The sequence below is a fragment of the Trichechus manatus genome, unplaced genomic scaffold (assembly GCF_000243295.1).
Source record: "Trichechus manatus latirostris isolate Lorelei unplaced genomic scaffold, TriManLat1.0 scaffold00201, whole genome shotgun sequence".
Classification (NCBI taxonomy): Eukaryota; Metazoa; Chordata; class Mammalia; order Sirenia; family Trichechidae; genus Trichechus; species Trichechus manatus.
This window is the reverse complement of record NW_004444137.1, coordinates 4460222-4479053: the sequence shown is the minus strand read 5'-3', so window position 1 is coordinate 4479053 and position 18832 is coordinate 4460222. Positions and strand designations below refer to the sequence as shown.

General features: G+C 41.5%; 1 protein-coding gene across 1 annotated transcript in view; it reads left to right on the top strand.

Annotated features, from left to right (window-relative positions):
• The first annotated feature begins 4857 nt into the window (after positions 1–4857).
• Positions 4858–18832, top strand: part of LOC101355393 (zinc finger protein 699-like) — a 16237-nt gene continuing 2262 nt past the window's right edge. The window contains exons 1-4 of the mRNA XM_023742134.1: positions 4858–5095; positions 14819–14942; positions 16055–16205; positions 18130–18828. Of these exons, the coding sequence (XP_023597902.1) occupies positions 5093–5095; positions 14819–14942; positions 16055–16205; positions 18130–18828 (977 nt within the window). The 5' untranslated portion in view covers positions 4858–5092. The remainder of the gene's footprint in view (positions 5096–14818; positions 14943–16054; positions 16206–18129; positions 18829–18832) is intronic.

The following is an 18832-nucleotide window of genomic DNA, read 5'->3' as shown; positions in this document are numbered from 1 at the left end:
GTGGTTTAGAGGTTCCCTCCCAGGAGCCAGGACAAAGGCCAGAACTCTCTTTGGGATTGTTAGTTGCCATTGAGTCCATTCTGCCTCATAATGACCCCATGTGTGCAGAGTAGAACTGCTCCATAGGATTTTCAAGGCTGTGACCTTTCATAAGCAGATCAGCAGGCCTGTCTTCTGTGATGCCTCTGGTTGGGTTGGAACCAACAACATTTTGGCTAGTATTTGAGCATTTAACTGTGCCACCCAGCTGCCACAGAGCTCTCTTTAGGTGAGATCTAATTCTTTACCACAGAGGTAGAATTTAAATACGTCCATAGCACTAAAATACTGAAAAACATGAAGAGAAAATGATAGTGAAATTCCGGCCAGGAAATCCATGGTTTAAAGACAGCTGCTCTCAATTTGGTTAACTATACTGTTGGTAGGTGTGTACCTTAGGTTTCTGTAAAAGACATTTGATCATTTCATGAATTAGTTTTACATGTTTTTCCCAGGGTCTTAAGCATTTTCACACTATCATGTTAATAAGGAATCCTGGTGGTGGAATGGTTAAGAGCTCAGCTGGTAACTGAAAGTTTGGAAGTTTAACCTACCTAGCTGCTGTATGAGACAAAGACCTGGCAATCTGCTTCCCTAATGACTACAGTGTAGAAAAACTTATGGGGCAGTTCTACTGTGTCATATGGGGTCGCTAGGAGTCAGAATCGACTTGACTGCACCTAACAATAACATCATCATGTTAATAGTAGTAAAAATAGTAACTAGTTATGTATATGCGTATGTGTGTGCTTATATAATGACCTTATAAGTAATTCTTTGTTGTTGGTTTTTAACTTGTTTCAAGTTTTCTCAGTTAGGAAACCCTCTGCCAGTGTCCTTTCTGTGGTGTGTATCTTACTTGCCTTTTTGATTCTTTGAATCCAGTTCTAGAACCCAATCACCTGCATTCTGTCATTTATTAAGATGTTTGACCCAAGGCAAGTTAGAGTCTGTGACATAGTTTTGTTTCTCTCTCAGGTGAGAACCGATCCTTTCTGTTATGATCACAAGGTTAGATCCTAACCTTTCTTTAAAGCCTCTTATTGAGTCTTTGTCATCGATAATGGGATGGATCGTTTCTCTGGTTTATCTATTATACGTTACTTGGTGGATAGAACATACTGTTTATCACTTGGTTAAAGAAAACCACTTGTTGAATTATTTTTTCATTTCTATTTTTTTTTATCCACAGAAATATAAAATCTGCAGTGGATCTCATATCTTCGGTACCCCTTAAGCAGTAACTCCCTGTTCTCTGCTCCCCTGAGTCCCTGCTAGTAGCTAATAAACGTTGGTCCTTATACTTTAATCATAGATTAAAATTAGGGACGTGTAACTTGCTGAAAATGATGTTACATGGACCCAGCCATAGCCTTACCTCAATTGAAACTGATTCATATGCCTCTTGCCTCCCCTCATATTGTGTGAAAATAAACAACAACCCTCCCCCCCACCACCAGGGCACGGTGGACCCTTGGAGAAATGAGTGTTTTATGTTAGCTACCATTCATACACAAGGATTTGTCCTCAGAAGGAGTCGGTGTGCTTGTGTCCTGCTCAGAGGGCTTTGTAAAGGGGCATAATGTGAATGAACTACAGGATCCTGGTCTGGCTGGGTGAGGTAGAAGTCAGGACCTGCCCTGTGATGGCTTTGTATTTTCCATTGTGAGTCTCTTGAGAAACCCTGCCTTTCTACACTAAGTTTCCCTTCATTTCCTTATGGGAATGATTGAGGCTTTGTGGATTCTGAACTGAAGAGCTTCATAGTGTGCCATCTGCACTTTGACCTTTCTCTTTGTTCAAATGATCTGCCCTGAGTTGATGGTGGTCCCAGGACTTGAGTGTGCTTAAACCCTGTGGCCAGCATTCCACATATCCAGTATCCTGCTTACTCGCCTGTAGTTTTCATTTCATAGCTCCTAGAAGAATGCTTAGAGGTCTGCACCTTTAAAATGATCTCTAAATGTTTAAAAGGAAGAGGGCAGTGGCTTCTTTAAAAAAAAAAATATTGTGATAAAATATATATAACTGAAGTTTTTCCATTTTCACTATTTTTAGCTGTACAGTTTACTGACATTAAATATATTAACGACGTTGTGCAACCAACTCTATCATCTAATTCCAAAACTTTTTCATCATTTCAAACAGGAACTCAGCACCCCTTAAGCAATAACTCCCAATTCCCTCCTCCCTGAGTCCCTGGTAGCCATTAACAGACTTCGGTCTCTATGCTTTTGCTTCTTATTTCATGTAAGTTATATCGTATAACATTTTTCCTATTATGTCTCACTGATTTCACTTAGCATAATGTTTTCAGGGTTCGTCCATGCTGAAGCATGAACGAAATTTCTCTTTCATGTGATGTGTTTTTTGTATTATCCATTCATCTGTTGATGGCCACTTGAGTTGTTACCACCTTTTGGCTGTTGTGAACAGGGTTGTAATGCACATTGGTATGCAAGTATCTTTTTGAATCCCTGCTTTCACATAGTTTGGGTTCAAACTGCCAATTTAAAGATGGAGTGTCTGGGTCTTATGCTAATTCCGTGTTTAACTTTTTGAGGAGCTGCGGAGTTGTTTTCCACAGTGGTTGTGTTATTTTCTGTTTTCACCCACAGTGCGTGAGGGTTCCGCTTTCTCTACATCGTCACCAACACTTGTTCTTTCCCAGTTTCTGATGTAGCCATCCTAGTGGGTGTGAAGTGGTATCCCATGAGTTTTGATTTTCATTTCTCTAGTGCCTAGATGACCCTGAGTGTCTTTTCATATGCTTGTTGGGCGTTTGGTTATCTTCTCTGGAGAAATGTCTAAGTCCCTTGACCATTTTTTAAAACTATGGAAGTAAATCGCCTGGCCTTTCTTCCTAGTTTGTCTTAGACTGGAAGTTCCCCTGAAACCTGTTCAGCATCACAGGAACATGCAAGTCCCCACTGACAGACCGGTGGTGGTTGTGTATGAGGTGTATTGGTCTCGAATTGAAGCTGTGTTTTCCGTGTGAGGGGCATGAATTCTACCTCTGAACAATCACTGTCCCCATTTTCCATCATACTCCCACTGCCATGGAGTCAATTCCAAGTCAGAGTGACACTATATGACAGAGTAGAACTGCACCATAAGGTTTCCAAGGCTGTAGATCTTAAGGGAAGTAAACTGCCACATCTTTCTCCCATGGAGTGGCTGGTGGGTGGGAACCACTGAATTTTTGATTAGCAGCCGGGCACTTTAACCATTGCACCATCGGGCTCCTCTGCTATAATAAGGGTGGCTATTTGACACACAGTGTAGCAATAACATAGGCAAAGTCACTTGGTGTCATTCCTTCCCATGTAAACAGTGCAAAGCTAAGAAGGAGAAAATAGGCTTTGCCCTCATCCTTCAGTCTTACTCTTTCTCATACAGCAGCCAGCTGCCACAGTGAGAATACAGGCGTTTGGTGATGGAGGCAGAGCAGGCAGGAAGGAGCCTGGGTCACTGATTACTTCACAGAGCGCCTGTCACATCCTGCACTGTAACCTCTGGACTTCTGTTATAGGAGGAGATAAAATGATAAATGTCATACTTGTTTTGGTTTTCCGGAGTCACTGGGGCGTTACCTATCTTAGGTGATAAGCCCCGCACAGGCCGGAGGCTGAGAGAGGCGAGCAGGGCCTGGCTGGACCACTGAAGCCAGCAGAGGGGTGGGGGCCGCAGAGAGGGCTGGTGGGCAGGCTTGGACAGGGCATCGGTGACAGAATATTCCTTCCTTCAGTTACAGGCTCCAGAGCAGTGCGTGTTTGGATGTGGATACCCCAGGGTAAATTGTGAAAATGTGGATTTTTATCTTGGTTTGGGTTTGTGATTCTCTATATCAAGCTCCCAGTTTATGCTGAAAATAACTATTGTATAAATAGGATGTGAGTTAAAACCAGAGAATGCTGTTAGAGAAATGAATAACAGGCTGGATAATGCTTAAAGAGCAGCAACTGGTATACAATACGATCATGCGAGAGAGAAAACATTTACACAGAGACCAAGAAATAAATCAGTAGGTGTCAGCTGGGTGGGGTGGAGGGGAGGAAAGAAACAGGAACAGATGTGGGGGCTGCTCCTTAGAGAAAAATGAATGATTTTCTGATTTATTGGTTGATCAATTATTGTATGGTTGAAAGAGAATGTTTCCAGTTTCCTGGAAAGAGTGTTGGTGTCGTGGATAGAGAGTGAAGGAAAAAAAAAAAAGTAAAATTCTCAAGGAGAAGAAAGAAATGTTATTTACAAAATTAACAGGAAAAATACTGATTACATATTATCATGGTATTAGTGAAATCAAAGTTTTAAAAAACATAAACCACACCGAAAGAGTTTCAACTGCACATAATTAGAAATCAGTGATGCGTAATGAGTTCATTGACTTAAACTGAAAAAATACATTGTTAAAATTCACTAATGTTTATATCAAATACAAGTGTGTAGGTTCTACAGAGGTGAACCCTTAACTTCGTAGGTGAACCCTCAACCTAAGTGTTGGACCCCTGATACCATGGGGGAAGCCAGATTCACGTGTTCCAGCCTGGGCAGGCCTGGATGCCTCTGGTGCTGTGGGATGAGGAAGCCCCTTCTTCTGTGACATTGTGGCCAGAGAAGAGGCCTGTGGAGCTGCATGAACAATGCAAGTGTGTGCTCTGGAAGGCTGGAGCAGGATCTGCCTTAAGTGCGAAGGCCCTCAGAGTGGAGCATGGCCTTGAGCCTGGAGGGAGGCCCTGTCCAGGGAAAGAGCTGAAGACCAGGAACCTGTCACTTCCTTCTTACTCACCACTGTCTCCTTCTTCCATTTCAGGTCCCAGGTGTGGCACAGGGAGAGTTACTCCAGCCTAGGCAGCTGTGGACCGAGGGCAACCTTACACATCCCTGCAATCAGAAGTAAGGATTTAGCTGCTCTGACTGGTGTGTGGACAAAACATTCATCTGCCTCCAGGCTGCCTAGTGGCTCTGCTTCCCCTGCCATTCCTCTACTTGAAGTGGCTTCCTGGGCTTAGAGAGCACATTCACTTAGACTTTCAGAAGCTGAAGCCAGGAAATGGTGCGTATTACAGAGAACTGGGGTACTGTAACTCTAGGGGGTGAGGCTGTTATGAATTATTGGGGTAGTGTGTGCTGCAGGCCTTGAGGTTCCTCAGTGAGGTAAATAGGTGGCAGAGGAGACCATGGAACTCAGACCTAAGAGGCATCCTGCTTGCCCTGGTCCACTGTCACTGGCTCCTTCCTCTACACACATGGATTTTCAAGCCTTGGATGCCTGGGGCCACCGTCCTTCTGTGACTCTAATGCATCATGGGCTTTTAACATCCCTGTCCTGGGTCTTGGTTCTCTGTGTTGAATGACAGAACCTCCTGACCAGAGTCTGAAGACGGAGCAGCTCTGGCTGAGGAGACTGAGCCCCAGATCCTCCAGAGCCATCCTTGTCCCTCCCTGCACACAGTTTTCTTGGCTTCCCTGAGGTACTGGAGCCTTTTCTGTGCCGTTCTGTAACTGCAGCTCCACCTCTCACACGGTATGATGTGGTGGATAACTGGGGAGGGAGTTGGTAGTAAAGACCCTGACTGTTAATGGGGTCCTGGTGGGGCTTGATCCTCTCATGAACTCACCAGTGAAATGAGTCAAAGGACAGTGAGTCCAGTTGGATCGTGTGTGGGGTCTCCAGATCCATCCTTCTTGGAGGGATGCTTTCTTTGAGGCTTTCCGGTGTGGGGGAAGCATGTTTCCCCAGTTTGTGTCTGTCCTCCCACCCATCTCTGCCTAGAGCTGGTAGTGAGTCCCTGTAATTTTCACTTGCTCTCCACAGTCTCGGATAACCAAAACCAAACCCGTTGCCATTGATTCCAACTCACAGGGACACTGTAAGACAGAGTAGAACTGCTCCATATGGTTGCCAGGAACCGCCTGGTGGATTTGATCTGCCAGCCTTTTGGTTAGCGGCGACCATACCTCTTAACCACTACACCACCAGGTTTTCCACTGTCTCGAATGGGAAATTAAAATAAAAGTGTTCTGTTTTGCTAGATAAGCTCAGCATATGAGATAGTGTATTTTTAACGTCTTGGGTTTACAGTTTCCATTGGAAGAAAATTTCTAGATCAGTTTGTTTCTACTGAGAATTTTTCAATTTAATGGATATAAACTTCTCAGACCCTGAAAATGCCTATTTTAACTGATGTAAGAGTAAAAATTCAAAAGTAAAACATGTTAATTCTCCTACTTTGTTACACAAAAGGTGGCTTGGAATTTACACTTTCTTTTTCCTTAACACGTTTCCCTGAAGTTTTTCTAACAATAGATAGAGAGCTTAAATCTAATTTCTTGTAAAACTTCCTAGTACCGTATACGGTTGATCTTTGTTTATTGTTTTGACCATACTGCCAAGAATGGACGCTTGATTGTGTCCAGTATTTCACTCTTATAAAGCTTGCTTTAGTGAGTATAAATGTAAATTTCTAAGATCCAGGTATCAAGTGTTGAGACATACGAGCCCTTCTGAATTAAGACAAGGTAAATCAAAATGAAGGAGTTTTCACGTGACTGTAATATTATTATGTGAAAATTGTATTTGTTTCCTGTTTTAAGCCATTTTTTTTTTTTTATTGTCAACTGTATCATAAACTAGGACTGCATAAACAGTTCGTTATGTAGTTTATTAAGAATTTAAATCCCTGGTAATAAATAGACCTTGTCAGTTTTTATGACCTCCCAGTGTCCCACCCTGATACAATCTACCTCCTGCTTGGAGATGATTGCTCTGTGCATTTCAGAACTTTATTATTATTTCTATTATTATAACTTTGACAGCCAAGTCTTTTTTGTAATAATATTTCATTTTTTTTTTAATGAAGATTTACACAGCAATTTAGGTTCCCATTGAATAATTTCTCCACAGATTGTTCCGTGACATTGGTTACATTCTTCACGATTTGTGAACATTCTCAGTATTTCTGTTCTGGTTGTTTCCTTTGCATCAGTCTAGTTTTCCTGCCCCCATACGTTATCGGTGGTTTCAAAAAAATTGTTGACCATTGAGTCTCATATGGCTGATTTTTTAATGGAGCACAGTACTCACAGGTGATGCTCTTTATTTTGTGAGCCAATATGTTATGTAGCTAAAAGATGACCTCGGTCTGGTTTTGGTTCAAGGTTGAAAGAGTATCTCAGGGTAACGTTCTTGGGTAATCCTCTAGTAAGTCTGTCTTATTTTTGTTGTTTAGGTTTTTGTTTTAATAATATGAGATTGTGTTCCACATTTGTCTCCCATTCTGTCAGGGTCCATCTATTGTAACCCTGATCAGAATGGTCGGTAGTGGTAGCTAAGTACATCTCATCTAGTTGTTCTGGTCTCAGGGTAAATGAGGCTGTGGTTCATGTAGACTGTTTGTCTTGTAGACTAATTTCTTGTTTCTTTGGTTTCCTTCTTTCTCTTTTGCTGTAGAGGAGTAGAGAACAATAGTTGTATCTTAGATGGGGGCTCACAAGCTTTTAAGAGTCCAGTCACTTCTCACCAAACTAGAATGTAAAACAGAAACTTTATGAAGTATATTATGCCAGTTGACTGAGATGTCCCACAGCAGTATGGTCCTAGTCCTTCAAACCCTAGAAACCAATCCCTTTGAGTGTTTAGTTACATCTAAAGCATCGCTGACTGTGACACCCAAGTCTGAATCCGTAATGTCTGTGTTGTTTAGTTTTACCTCTTGTGAGCTTTCTGTAAATTTGATTATATCTGTGTTTGAGTTCTTCTGTGACTTGTTTTCCTGAGAATGCTTTTGAGTTTAATACATCCTGGTGTCTGTCTGTCTAGTCTACCCATCTTGCTATGTATGCAAGCTACCATTGTATGAATGGGCCAGAATTTACCTACCCATTGTAGAGCTTACAGGACTTGGGTGGTTCAAGCATAACCCTTGCGAATGTTGCTGCTCTTATTCTCTTCAGTCTCTTTGCAAACTCTTAAGTGCTCTTGCACAGTCATTATCTAGTGAGGGGAAATCTCCGTGTTGCACATCATAGCCAAGTTCAGATTTACTAAAACAGCCGAGGTATTTTACAAGTTTTCCCTCCCACAAAATATGCATATATATCTTATTTTTCCATGGGCTTATTGGAGCCCTGGTGGCGCAGTGGTTAAGAGCTCTGCTGGTAACCAACAGGTGGGCAGTTCAAATCTACCAGCCGCTCCTTGAAAACCGTATGTGGCAGTTCTACTCTGTCCTATAGGGTGGCAGTGAGTCAGAATCGAATCAACGGCAATGGTTTTGTTTGTTTCTTTTATCTAATGAAGTAATATTTGGTCTTATAATCAGTGTATAAAATGATATCTTTGATTTTATCGTTCAAGTTTCCTACACCACTTCACTACTGAAAACACTGTGCATATTTCCCATCGTTAACTTCTATCTTTGTGACTTTGTAGGATGATGCAGTGGTTGAGAGCTCTGCTGTTAACCAGAAGGTCAGCAGTTTGCATCCACCAGCCGTTCCTTGGAAACTCTATGGGGGCAGTTCTACTCTGTCCTGTGGGATTGCTGTGAGTCAGAATCACCTCGATGGTGACTGGTTTTGTTTTGTTTTTCGTAAACTTTGGAAGATTTCCCCCTAGTGTGTAACTTCTTCTCACTCATTTTTCCTGCCCTTTGATTAATTGCTGTGAATTTTAATATAGTTGAATTTGTCAGTCTTTTCCCTTACGTCTCGATCTTCTTATTTAAGATTTTTTCTCTATTCTGATGTCGTAGGATCAGTTGCTTATAACTTCTGAAAGTGTTGTAATTTTACATTTTCATATTTAAAGTTGATCTACCTGGAATTGATTTTTGTATGTGGAGTACATAGGGATAGACTATTCTAAGTAGATAATTATCTGATAAAGAACAAACGTTTTCCTTCTACTTGATTCAGACTTATGGCAACACCATGTGTTTCAAAGTAGGAGTTCACTCTACAAGATTTTCAGTGACTAATTTATGGGAAGTAGAGTGCCAGACTTTTCTTCCAAAGTGCCTGTATCTTTCCTTCAACCTCCAGCCTTTTGCTTAATATCTGAGCACTTAATCTTTTACACAACCCAGGGACTCCAATTAGTTGATTCTGCACCACATATTAAATTGTGAGTGCTTTCTACCACTGCTCTGCAGAGCTTACTGTGTCAACTTTCTATAGATATTGGTGGACTTTTTCTGGGATGTTTGTTTATTTTTGTTGATCTATTGTGTATTCTTAGGATGCTACCATTCTTTCTGATACAGCTCCATTTGTAAAATAAATATATGTGAATACAATTGTATATATGATACGTGTGGACAAGCCCACGAGTTATTCTTTAGAATATCTTGGCTGTTTGTGGATATTTACAATTACATATACATTTTAAAATTGTTTAGGATTTTATGGAAATTCATTGGAAATAGTGATCTATTTGCAGAGAACAGTTGTCTAAGAGCGTGTACTATCTTTTTGTTTATTTCAGTCTATTTGTGTCATTTAATAGTGTTTCATAATTTTTCATTAAAATCTCTTAACTGTACTCCTTTTTGATACATTTTACTAAAAATATATCTTTTTAAAATTACTCAACTGCTTGTTGCTACTGTATATAAGTGAAATAGTTAAAATAATCCTTACCTTGATACTTGTTTTGTAATCTGAATACTGTCACCACTATAAATCGTCTGTACTATCCTTGGAAGTTCTACATATCCAATTATTTAACCCGAAAACATAGATTGGGGTGTTTTTTCTTTTCAACATTCTTCTTTACCTTTTTTATTTTCTTTTTTTGGTATGTATTGGGTACAGCCTCTACAATAACACTGACTAGGAATGGAATAATAGATGTCCTTGGTTTTTACCTGCTTTTACTAGAAAAGTATTGACGTTTTCTGCAAGTACGTGCTTTGCTGTACACTTTTTGTATGTGCCCGCTTTCATGATTTCTTATCTGATTATGGCCAAAACCCTCTAACATGGCTTGGAACTTCTACATTTGCCCCCACACACAGATTCTTTAAGAGCTGTCACATCATTTTTCATCTTTGATCAAAGGCATGAATTTGCTCTGCATTTTACTCAGATGAGAAGCCAGAGTCTTTTCAGGAGTCAGCACTTTCCCCAGAACATGATACGCCTATTGGCTCCAGTCACCTCTTCAAATTCGTCTACTGTTTTCTTTCCAGCATCTCACACTGCTCTGGTCATGCTGGGGTTTGGGTCTCCCGAAAACATACCAGGGACACTCCAATCTGCTGACCTGTGCTCTGGTGTTTCCTCCTCCTGGAACAGTCTATTCTCAGCTGTCCCTTCAGTAATTCCTTTGCATCTCTCAAGTCTTAGCTCTGATCATTGTTTTCAATGAATTCAATTAATTAGGCTATTGCGGTCTCGGGGCAAATGACTGTCCCCGAAACTGGAGGGACACATAGGAACTCTGCTCCTTGGGTTCTATTCTGGAATAACTGTATCTGCCTATGTGTTCCTCCAGTTTGGGGGGCAGTCCTTTTCCTATGACCTTAAACTCTTGGTTCAGTATGTCAGCTTTTTCTTGAGGATAGGAGTGATGACTTCCAACCTCCTGTCAGACCAAAACTTGAAAGTCTTCATTTGTGTTTTGTGTCATTACTATTGTGTGTTTTCTTTACTTTTTTGATAGTATTTATTCATGCTGCTTTTATTTTTCCAGTGCCCCAGTGTACATATTTACCCTTTGCTAATGACCATTTCATTTTGTAAATAACCAGTATATCTTCCCTTTCCAACCCATGAAGGTCAGTGGCACTCTTTCACTGCTATACTCCTACACTGGAAACTCTTAAAGTCAGCATCTGAAATATATATGAGTGTTTGCAAAATCATCACAGAGCACTTCCAAGTTTTTAGAATTACAAATGTATTAATTTTTCCTTACCAAGCCATGTCTCACTGGGTTGTTTCATAAAATAACTTTTACTTTTCCCTGCACTAACTCACTAAAGGTAGATATGCTTCTATTACTCATCCCCTTAGCATGCTGCATTTTTCATAGATCTTACCACCACATGACATTATGTTGTTGTTGTTAGTTGTTCTCTTAGCTTTCTACTGCTTCTATGAAAGAAATACCACAGGTGGGTGGCTTTAAAAAACAGAAATTTATTCTTTCACACTTTAGGAGGCTAGAAGTCTGAATTCAGGGCGCCAGCTCCAGGGGAAGGCTTTTTATCTCTGGACTCTGGGGGAAGGTCCTTGTCATCAATCTTCCCCTGGTCTAGGAGCTTCTCAGTGCAGGGACCCTTGGTCCAAAGGATATGCTCCACTCCTGGCTCTTGCTTGGTGGCATGAGGTCCCCTGCCCCCCACGCTCACTTCTCTCTTTTATATCTCAAAAGAGATTGACTCAAGATGCAACCTAATCCTGTAGATTTCGTGCTGCTTCATTAACTGTCTTTAATCCTGTCTTTAACATCTTAGAGCTTAGAATTTACAACACATAGGTAATTATATCAGATTACAAAATGGAGGACATCCACACAATACTAGGAATCATGGTCTAGCCAAATTGACACACATCTTCTGGAGACACAATTCCATCCGTAACAGTTGCTGTGGAGTCAATTCTGATTCACAGCGACCCCATGTGTGCAGAGCTGCATAGGATTTTCAAGGCTCTGATCTGTCAGAACAGATTGCCAGAACTGTCTTCCAAGGAACCTGTGGGTGGCATTGAACCAGCAGCCTTTTGATTAGCAGTCAAGCGCTTACTACTTGTGCCACCCAGGGAAATTTACATTATATTTAGTTTATTTACTCCCCACACCCAAAGAAGTTAGAATCCATGTGTATCTGGATATTTCTGGTTTGTTCACTGCTGTATTTGCTTTGCCTGTGTGAAGTGGCCTGTGTCCATATTACCTAAAGAGTTTAAATAAACGACAGAGCCAGATGTACTGGTGCGGTGTAGTGAATTACTTAATATGGCCCTTCTAGCCATAGTCTTTGTAACTCCAACCAAATGATTGGGTGGGACCATGCTAATAAGGCATATGGAACCCTAAATGAAGGGATTGGTCAGCTTTGCCATCCTGCTAGGCTTAAAATGAGCCATACTAGAGGTGTGAAGAGAGGATCTCACCAGAACCAGAGAAGTATAAGCAGGAGTGGGGGGTGCCTTTTGGACCTGGGATGCCTGTGACTCGGGAGACAGAGAGTTGTAGCACCGAAGACAGCAAGATGTCCAGAAGCAGCAGCAGTGGAATGGAACAGCAGAGGCAGCAGAACCAGTAGGCTGGCAGAAGACCATTAAGAGACTGCATGGTGGTGTTCCCATTCCACAGTGCAAGAAAGCTGAGTGCCTCCAGTCAGGAGGCTTGCAGGCGGGGTAGGGTGCCTAGTGGCATTTGGTGGAGCTAATTTTGCTGACCCAGAAAGCTAGAGCTGAGCACCTTCAGGCCTAGGCATCCTGGCAGACTGGTGTAGTTCAGGATACTTACCTGAAGAGCTAAAACAGCTTTGTACGGTGCACGAGCAGGGCAGAGGACAAGGGACCAAGAAGGTGGGTGGGCGGGCAAGCTGAGAAGAGACTGTCATGATGGAAGAACTGTATCCTAAGCCTTCCTGAGGCTGAATTGTAACCAGTTACTTCCCTAATAAACCCCATAATCATGAGTATTGTCTGTGAGTTCCGTGTCGCCATTGCAATGAATTGCCGAACTCAGAAGAGAAGTAGAAAATGCTTTGGGAGGGAAAGTTGGTATTGGAATTGGTAAAGATGGCAGAGAGAGATGGCATGTCTGCCCTCTGCCTCATAGGAATCAGCCTTGGGCTGTTCTTTATTCTCATTCTACCTTGTGAAGTTATAGGTCAGACACTGCTTATGCTGTGTAATTATTACAAAGGGCCTCAAGGGAAGTATTCTTGCCTGACACTGGGCTTTGCCAGGAGAAGATCCATGTTGTCTGAATTGAATAGGATGTTTGCTTTGTCTCCTGTCCCCATTACACAGCAGGCTGTAGATCATGCATGTAATTAAAGATTAACAGCCACAATAACAAGAAAACTGTAGGCATATGCAGAGAAATGTAGTTGTCAGGAATTTAGTCTTCGGCATATTGACCTGCATTCTGATCCTGGCTCAGCAACATACCATTTGGTTAACATTGACTAAGTGATAAATTGATTGTAATTTTCCACATGATAACCCATTTGAAGCAATATCTTCTTAGGAGGGGCATGAGGAATAATGAACTAGTGTGCTGAAAGTTTTTTGGAAATCCCTCCAAGTATTTTAATTGCTCAATAAATGCAACATTTTATCATGAATATGTTATAGAAATGGAAGTAAGGGTTTTTCTTGGCTTTAAAATATGTAACCTTGCTGTATTGCAGTGGAGGAGACTTTTGAATGTGGCACTGGATCAAAGATTGTTGTGACAGTATCATAGGATTAATTAGGAGTGACCCGGACAGCTCATTTCACCTGTAGTGTATCTGTTCTACAGTTATTAGCTGTTCAGTAAAATTGTAGCATCAGAAGTGCCATGTAGGTGCCTTTTGTATCATCATTACATGTAGGGAGCTAAATGGTTGATGCTATTTTACGGATGCCACTCCTGCATCCCAGACAATGCCATTGGTCAGGATTCAGGTGATCATGCTTGTGTGCCTTCCAAGGGCTGCAATAGTGAGAAAATTTTGGAGTGGATCGTCCACAGGGTTGGTGTGTAAGTGTGTGTTTCCTAGGATGCACGAGTAGTGTTACAGCTAAATCCCCTGCACATCAGTGAACTTACTGGAAAATGTGACTCTTAGCCTCTTGTTCGTGGTCAGCAAACACAAGAGCATGCTGTTCTGATTCTTCAGAGATTAGGCTCTTTGTCATCTTATAACATTGTGTGTGGGTGTGGGTTTGATTTGTTGAAGGGAGGGTCACTCATAATTGCTGTACAGTAGCTTTGGGTCTCAAAGTTTGAAAATTTGATATGTAGATTCTCATTTACTGTGTCTCAGCTGATCTCTGTTTACCTTTGTAATACCCATGCTTGTCTCCATGAAGGGACAGAGTGCATGACAGTGCACTTGTAGAGTTATTGAAAAGTAGGTGAGAGACCTGTAAAAATTTATAATTCCTCAAAATAATATTTTCCTTTTAGCAGGTGGTCTTGTCAGCCCCTGATCACCTGGAGTTCTTTAAAAAAACATGAGAAGCTTCGGGCCTTGGGTTGGTTTACCCCTTCGTATAGGCCACTGGAGCCCCCATGGCTGCTGAAGGGCAAAAGGAAACACTGCCAGTCTTGCAGTCTTTCCCAGTTGTTAACATTTCATCCTACTTTCACTCTGTGTTTCATGTTTTGTTAAATAGTCTGCAGGGTCCTTGCAAGGAGGTGAACTTCTTTTTATTTCACAAGGAAGAGATGATCCGAATATGGAAATAGGGCGTTCACTGTAGAGCATTTGTCCAGTTGATGCTATGTGTTCTGACCATTCTAGACCATAAAGGTAGAGAGGAGTGAGACTACAACTGCTTATAGTCAGACCGTGGAGAGATAAGTTCATTGTGTTGAAAGGATTGTTAAGTCTATGAGACAGGATGCATTCCATTAGGAAGTCAATGTAGACAGTGAAGGGATGAGACAGATGGCTAACCCCTAGAGTAGACCTTAGTAGAACATAAAACTTGTGTCAAATCCCCATGAAATGTCAGTTCTCCAGGACTGTCAGCTTTACCCTTCCTTTCACACACATTGGAATACGTGGTATCTTGCTGAACCATAATATGTGATAATTTTTAGGACTCAGTGGTTGAGGATGTGGCTGCGGACTTTACACAGGAAGAGTGGGCATTGCTGGATCATTCTCAGAGGCAACTCTACAGAGATGTGATGATGGAAATCTTCAGAAGCCTGGCCTCAGTAGGTATGGATTAAAAAAACAAACCCATTCCCTTTGAGTTGATTTTGACTCTTAGCAACCCTATACGATAGAGTAGAACTGTGCCATAGGGTTTCCAAGGAGTTCCTGGTGGGTTCAAACTGCCGACCTTTTGGTTCGCAGCTATAGCTGTTACTTCATTTTTAATATTTTGTGACCAAATCTGTCTTTCCCATCAATATTACTGCACTGTATGGGCAGAAAAATGGGAAAAATTGTTAAATAAGGTAAGTATGGTCACTTGCTCTCTGGAACAAGCATATGTTGGTTTCCCATGAATACAGAGCTCTGTGTATTAAACTGACATCTCATATCAATTGTGGTTAAAAGTCTTAAGGCTCTTTGAATGTTGTAAATGTGAGTGTTGACTTCAGGGTTTTGGTGCACAGAGAATATTTGTCGTCTGGGACCATGAAAAAGTCTTTATTTATTACAAATTTGACATCATTATTTGCTACAAATAAATTCACACCTGCGAATCAACAGAGAGCTTGAGGACCAAAGTCTTGGCTGAGTCAGGAAAGTGTTCATTGCTCCTCCCTGTCTTCCTTAGTGGTAAGCCTTTCTCCATGATCACCACATCAGCTACACCCATTTGTTCTCCTGGAGTAGCAAGAGGAAGACTTGAGGAAAGTGCAGATAGCACTTGTCCAGGACCACTGTATTGGGAGCACCAGGAGGCAAGAATCGTTTGAAGGACTGGGCCTGCATGGAGGGAATGAGATTTGAAAAAATCAATTAGAAAAAGTCTCTTTTGGGTTGAAGAGTTTGTGCTTTACAGATACCTGAGCTTGCTTTTTTGACTTTCATCAATCCTGACACACCTGGTTCATGGAGAAAGACTGTCCTCTTTTCATGTTTCACATACATTGTGTCCAATACCTTTCTACTTTGATTTTCTAATTACACCCTATTTATGTCCCCATCACTCTCAATCTTCATGGAAGTTATTTGCTAGTAAATTGCTTTCTCAACGTTGCCAAAGTATGGAAACAGCAAAATGTGTCAGAAGCTTTGCGTACAGCTACATTTTCCCTCTGAGTATTTTCTCTCCTTTTGTTTCATGTTGTGAACCTCACCTTAAATCATTGGGTCAGCTTCTCAGAACCTTATTGACGGAGACAAGCTATCCACTGAAAATATAATAGTACGATTCATGAAAAATGACACATGGTCCTCGATGGTAGGAGAAATCTGTGAATTGCCTGGCACTCAAGATCAGAATAACATCCAGAAAACACATGTGAGGTGAGTGTCATTTACGCGATACAGCAGTGCTTCAGGAGAGTCTTCAGAAGGTATAATGACATTAAAATATTTGTATGCCTAAGGACCCCAGCTGTAACAACCAGTTAGGGACTTGATTGCTAATGAAAAGATTGGAAATTCGAACCTATTCATTGGCTCTGTGGGAGAAACACCTGGCAATCCGGTTCGGTAATAATTACAGCCAACAAAACCCTATGGAGCAGTTCTCTGCCATATGGGGTCACTATGAACTGGAATTAACTCGGCAGCACTGAAACAACAAGTATACACACCCACACATACATATGCGTGTACACACAAGTGTATGTATAGAAGCCCATTACTGTCGAGTCTATTCTACTCATAGCAACTCTGTAGAACAGAGTAGAACTGCCCCATAGGGTTTCCAAGGCTGTAATCTTTAAGGAAGCGGACTGCTGCATCTTCCTCCCATGTAGCTGCTTTTGGGTTCAAACTGCCATCCTTCAGGTAGTAGCCAAGTGCTTAACCACTGCCCCAGCAGGGTTCCTGAGTTTTTATGACTATATGTGTGTAATGTATGAATGTATGTGTATATGTATGTATGCATGCATGCATATACGTATATGCACACACACAGTCCTCACGTTTCGATATGGTTAGCTTCAAAAGAACAGATAGTTCTGCGAAAATCAGCATTATGTGAAAATGTTTTCAGACCATTCATTTGTCTAGTTTTTTTATCTAGAAAATATGTTCATAGACAAAACAACAGCTAAGATTTGCTTATGTATTCATTGATGTGATGAGTCATTTACGAATTATTCCTTTGTGGGGAAAGAGGGTTAAAGGAGACAAAGCTGAATAAACCCAGGCTGTGTGCCTGGAGGACCCACAGCTTCACCACTTCACCTTCCTCCTGTGCTACGTTAGAGCTCCCTTCGTGAAGTCACGTCCAGGGCTCCAGTCCCACCCCTACAAGCCCTGCGTTCCAGATCCCAGAGTCTATTCTGCTTTCCATGCCTGGTGAGTCACTAAGGCTCGGGGATTTTGCGAGGGAGCTGTGAGCCTAGCTATGCAACCAGCCCCACCAAGGTGGAGGCTTCGGGCCCAGTTCACATCACTTTGGGATGTCATTAAACTCGCAAGCTTTTCTTCCAAACACCCTCTCCATTGCAATTTTTTTCCTACTTTTCCACCCCACAGCAATTTTGAGTTGCAGGGCCTCAGGTCGCTTAGGAGATAGGAACCCAGAAAGAGGTGCCTGCTGGCTGAGCAGTGCCTGTGCATCCACCTGGATGCTGTGGTCTCAGAGAAGCCTGGCCCTGCCCAGCAGCTGGATGTGGCAACCCTGCCAGCAGGAGGGACCAGAGGGCGTGGGTTAGTGCTGTCCAGGTTCTCTGATGTCATTCTGAGATCCTCATTAATATGCAAAACAATCAGTAGATTTTTTTTCTATTGTCGCAAATGAGAAACGTCAGATAATGAGATAGTTGATAAATAAGGGGTAGGGATTTCTATTTGTGTGCACATCTCATGCCTGTTACTGTCTTGTCTTCCAACTCTTGACAGTGATGCTGGGTGGTTTTGAACCACTAGCCTTTTGGTCACATGGAGTCACTAAGCTGGAATCAGCAGCACTTAACAAGAACAATTATATATACACACACAAACGCTCATATGTATGGCAGTACAGACTTGTGCCATCCAGTTATATAAGTATAAAAAAACAGCTCTAGTATTATGTGTTCGCTGAATTTTCACAGGACAAAATTTTCATAAATGAAATATTTGAAACATTTCACAAATACAATTGTTAGAGAGCACCATATTTTAGAAACAGCAAAAATAATGGTAGAATATCTGCTAGATGATTTAATCTGTGAAACATGAGAGAGTTCAGAGTAAAAAAACATGTTTGATGTGTATTGTAATGGTGTAATAGTAACAAGTTTGTGTCCAACATCATGTTGCCTATTTTTAACAGGAGGCATATGTTAGAGAACCTCTGTGAAAGTAATGAAGACAATCATTGTGGACAGACCTTCAGCCAGATTCCAAATGTTTCTGTACTCAAAAGAACTCCTATGGAAGCATATCCTTCTGAATGCCTTGAATGTGGAAAATTCTTGATGGATCATTTATCACTTAAGCATCATATCAAACGTCAGTCTGGATACAGTGCCTATCAGTGTAAGCAATGTGGAGAAGTCTGCAGTTGTCCCTCTTACCTCAGCACTGCAGTGAGAACTCTTACTGGACAGAAATTTTATGAATGTAAAAAATGTGGCAAAGCCTTTAGTCAGTCCTCACAACTCACTTCACATATAAGAACTCACAGTGGTGAGAGGACTTATGAATGTAAGGTTTGTACCAAAGCCGTTAGTAACTCTGCAAACCTCACTTCACCTATAAGAACTCATAGTGGTGAGAGGCCTTATGAATGTAAGGAATGTGGGAAAGCCTTTAGTCGCTCCTCACACCTCACTTCACATGTAAGAACTCACAGTGGTGAGAGGCCTTATGAATGTAAGGAATGTGGCAAAGTCTTTCGTCGGTCCTCATCTCTCACTTCACATATGAGAACTCACAGTGGTGAGAGGCCTTATGAATGTAAGGAATGTGGCAAAACCTTTTGTTACTCAAAC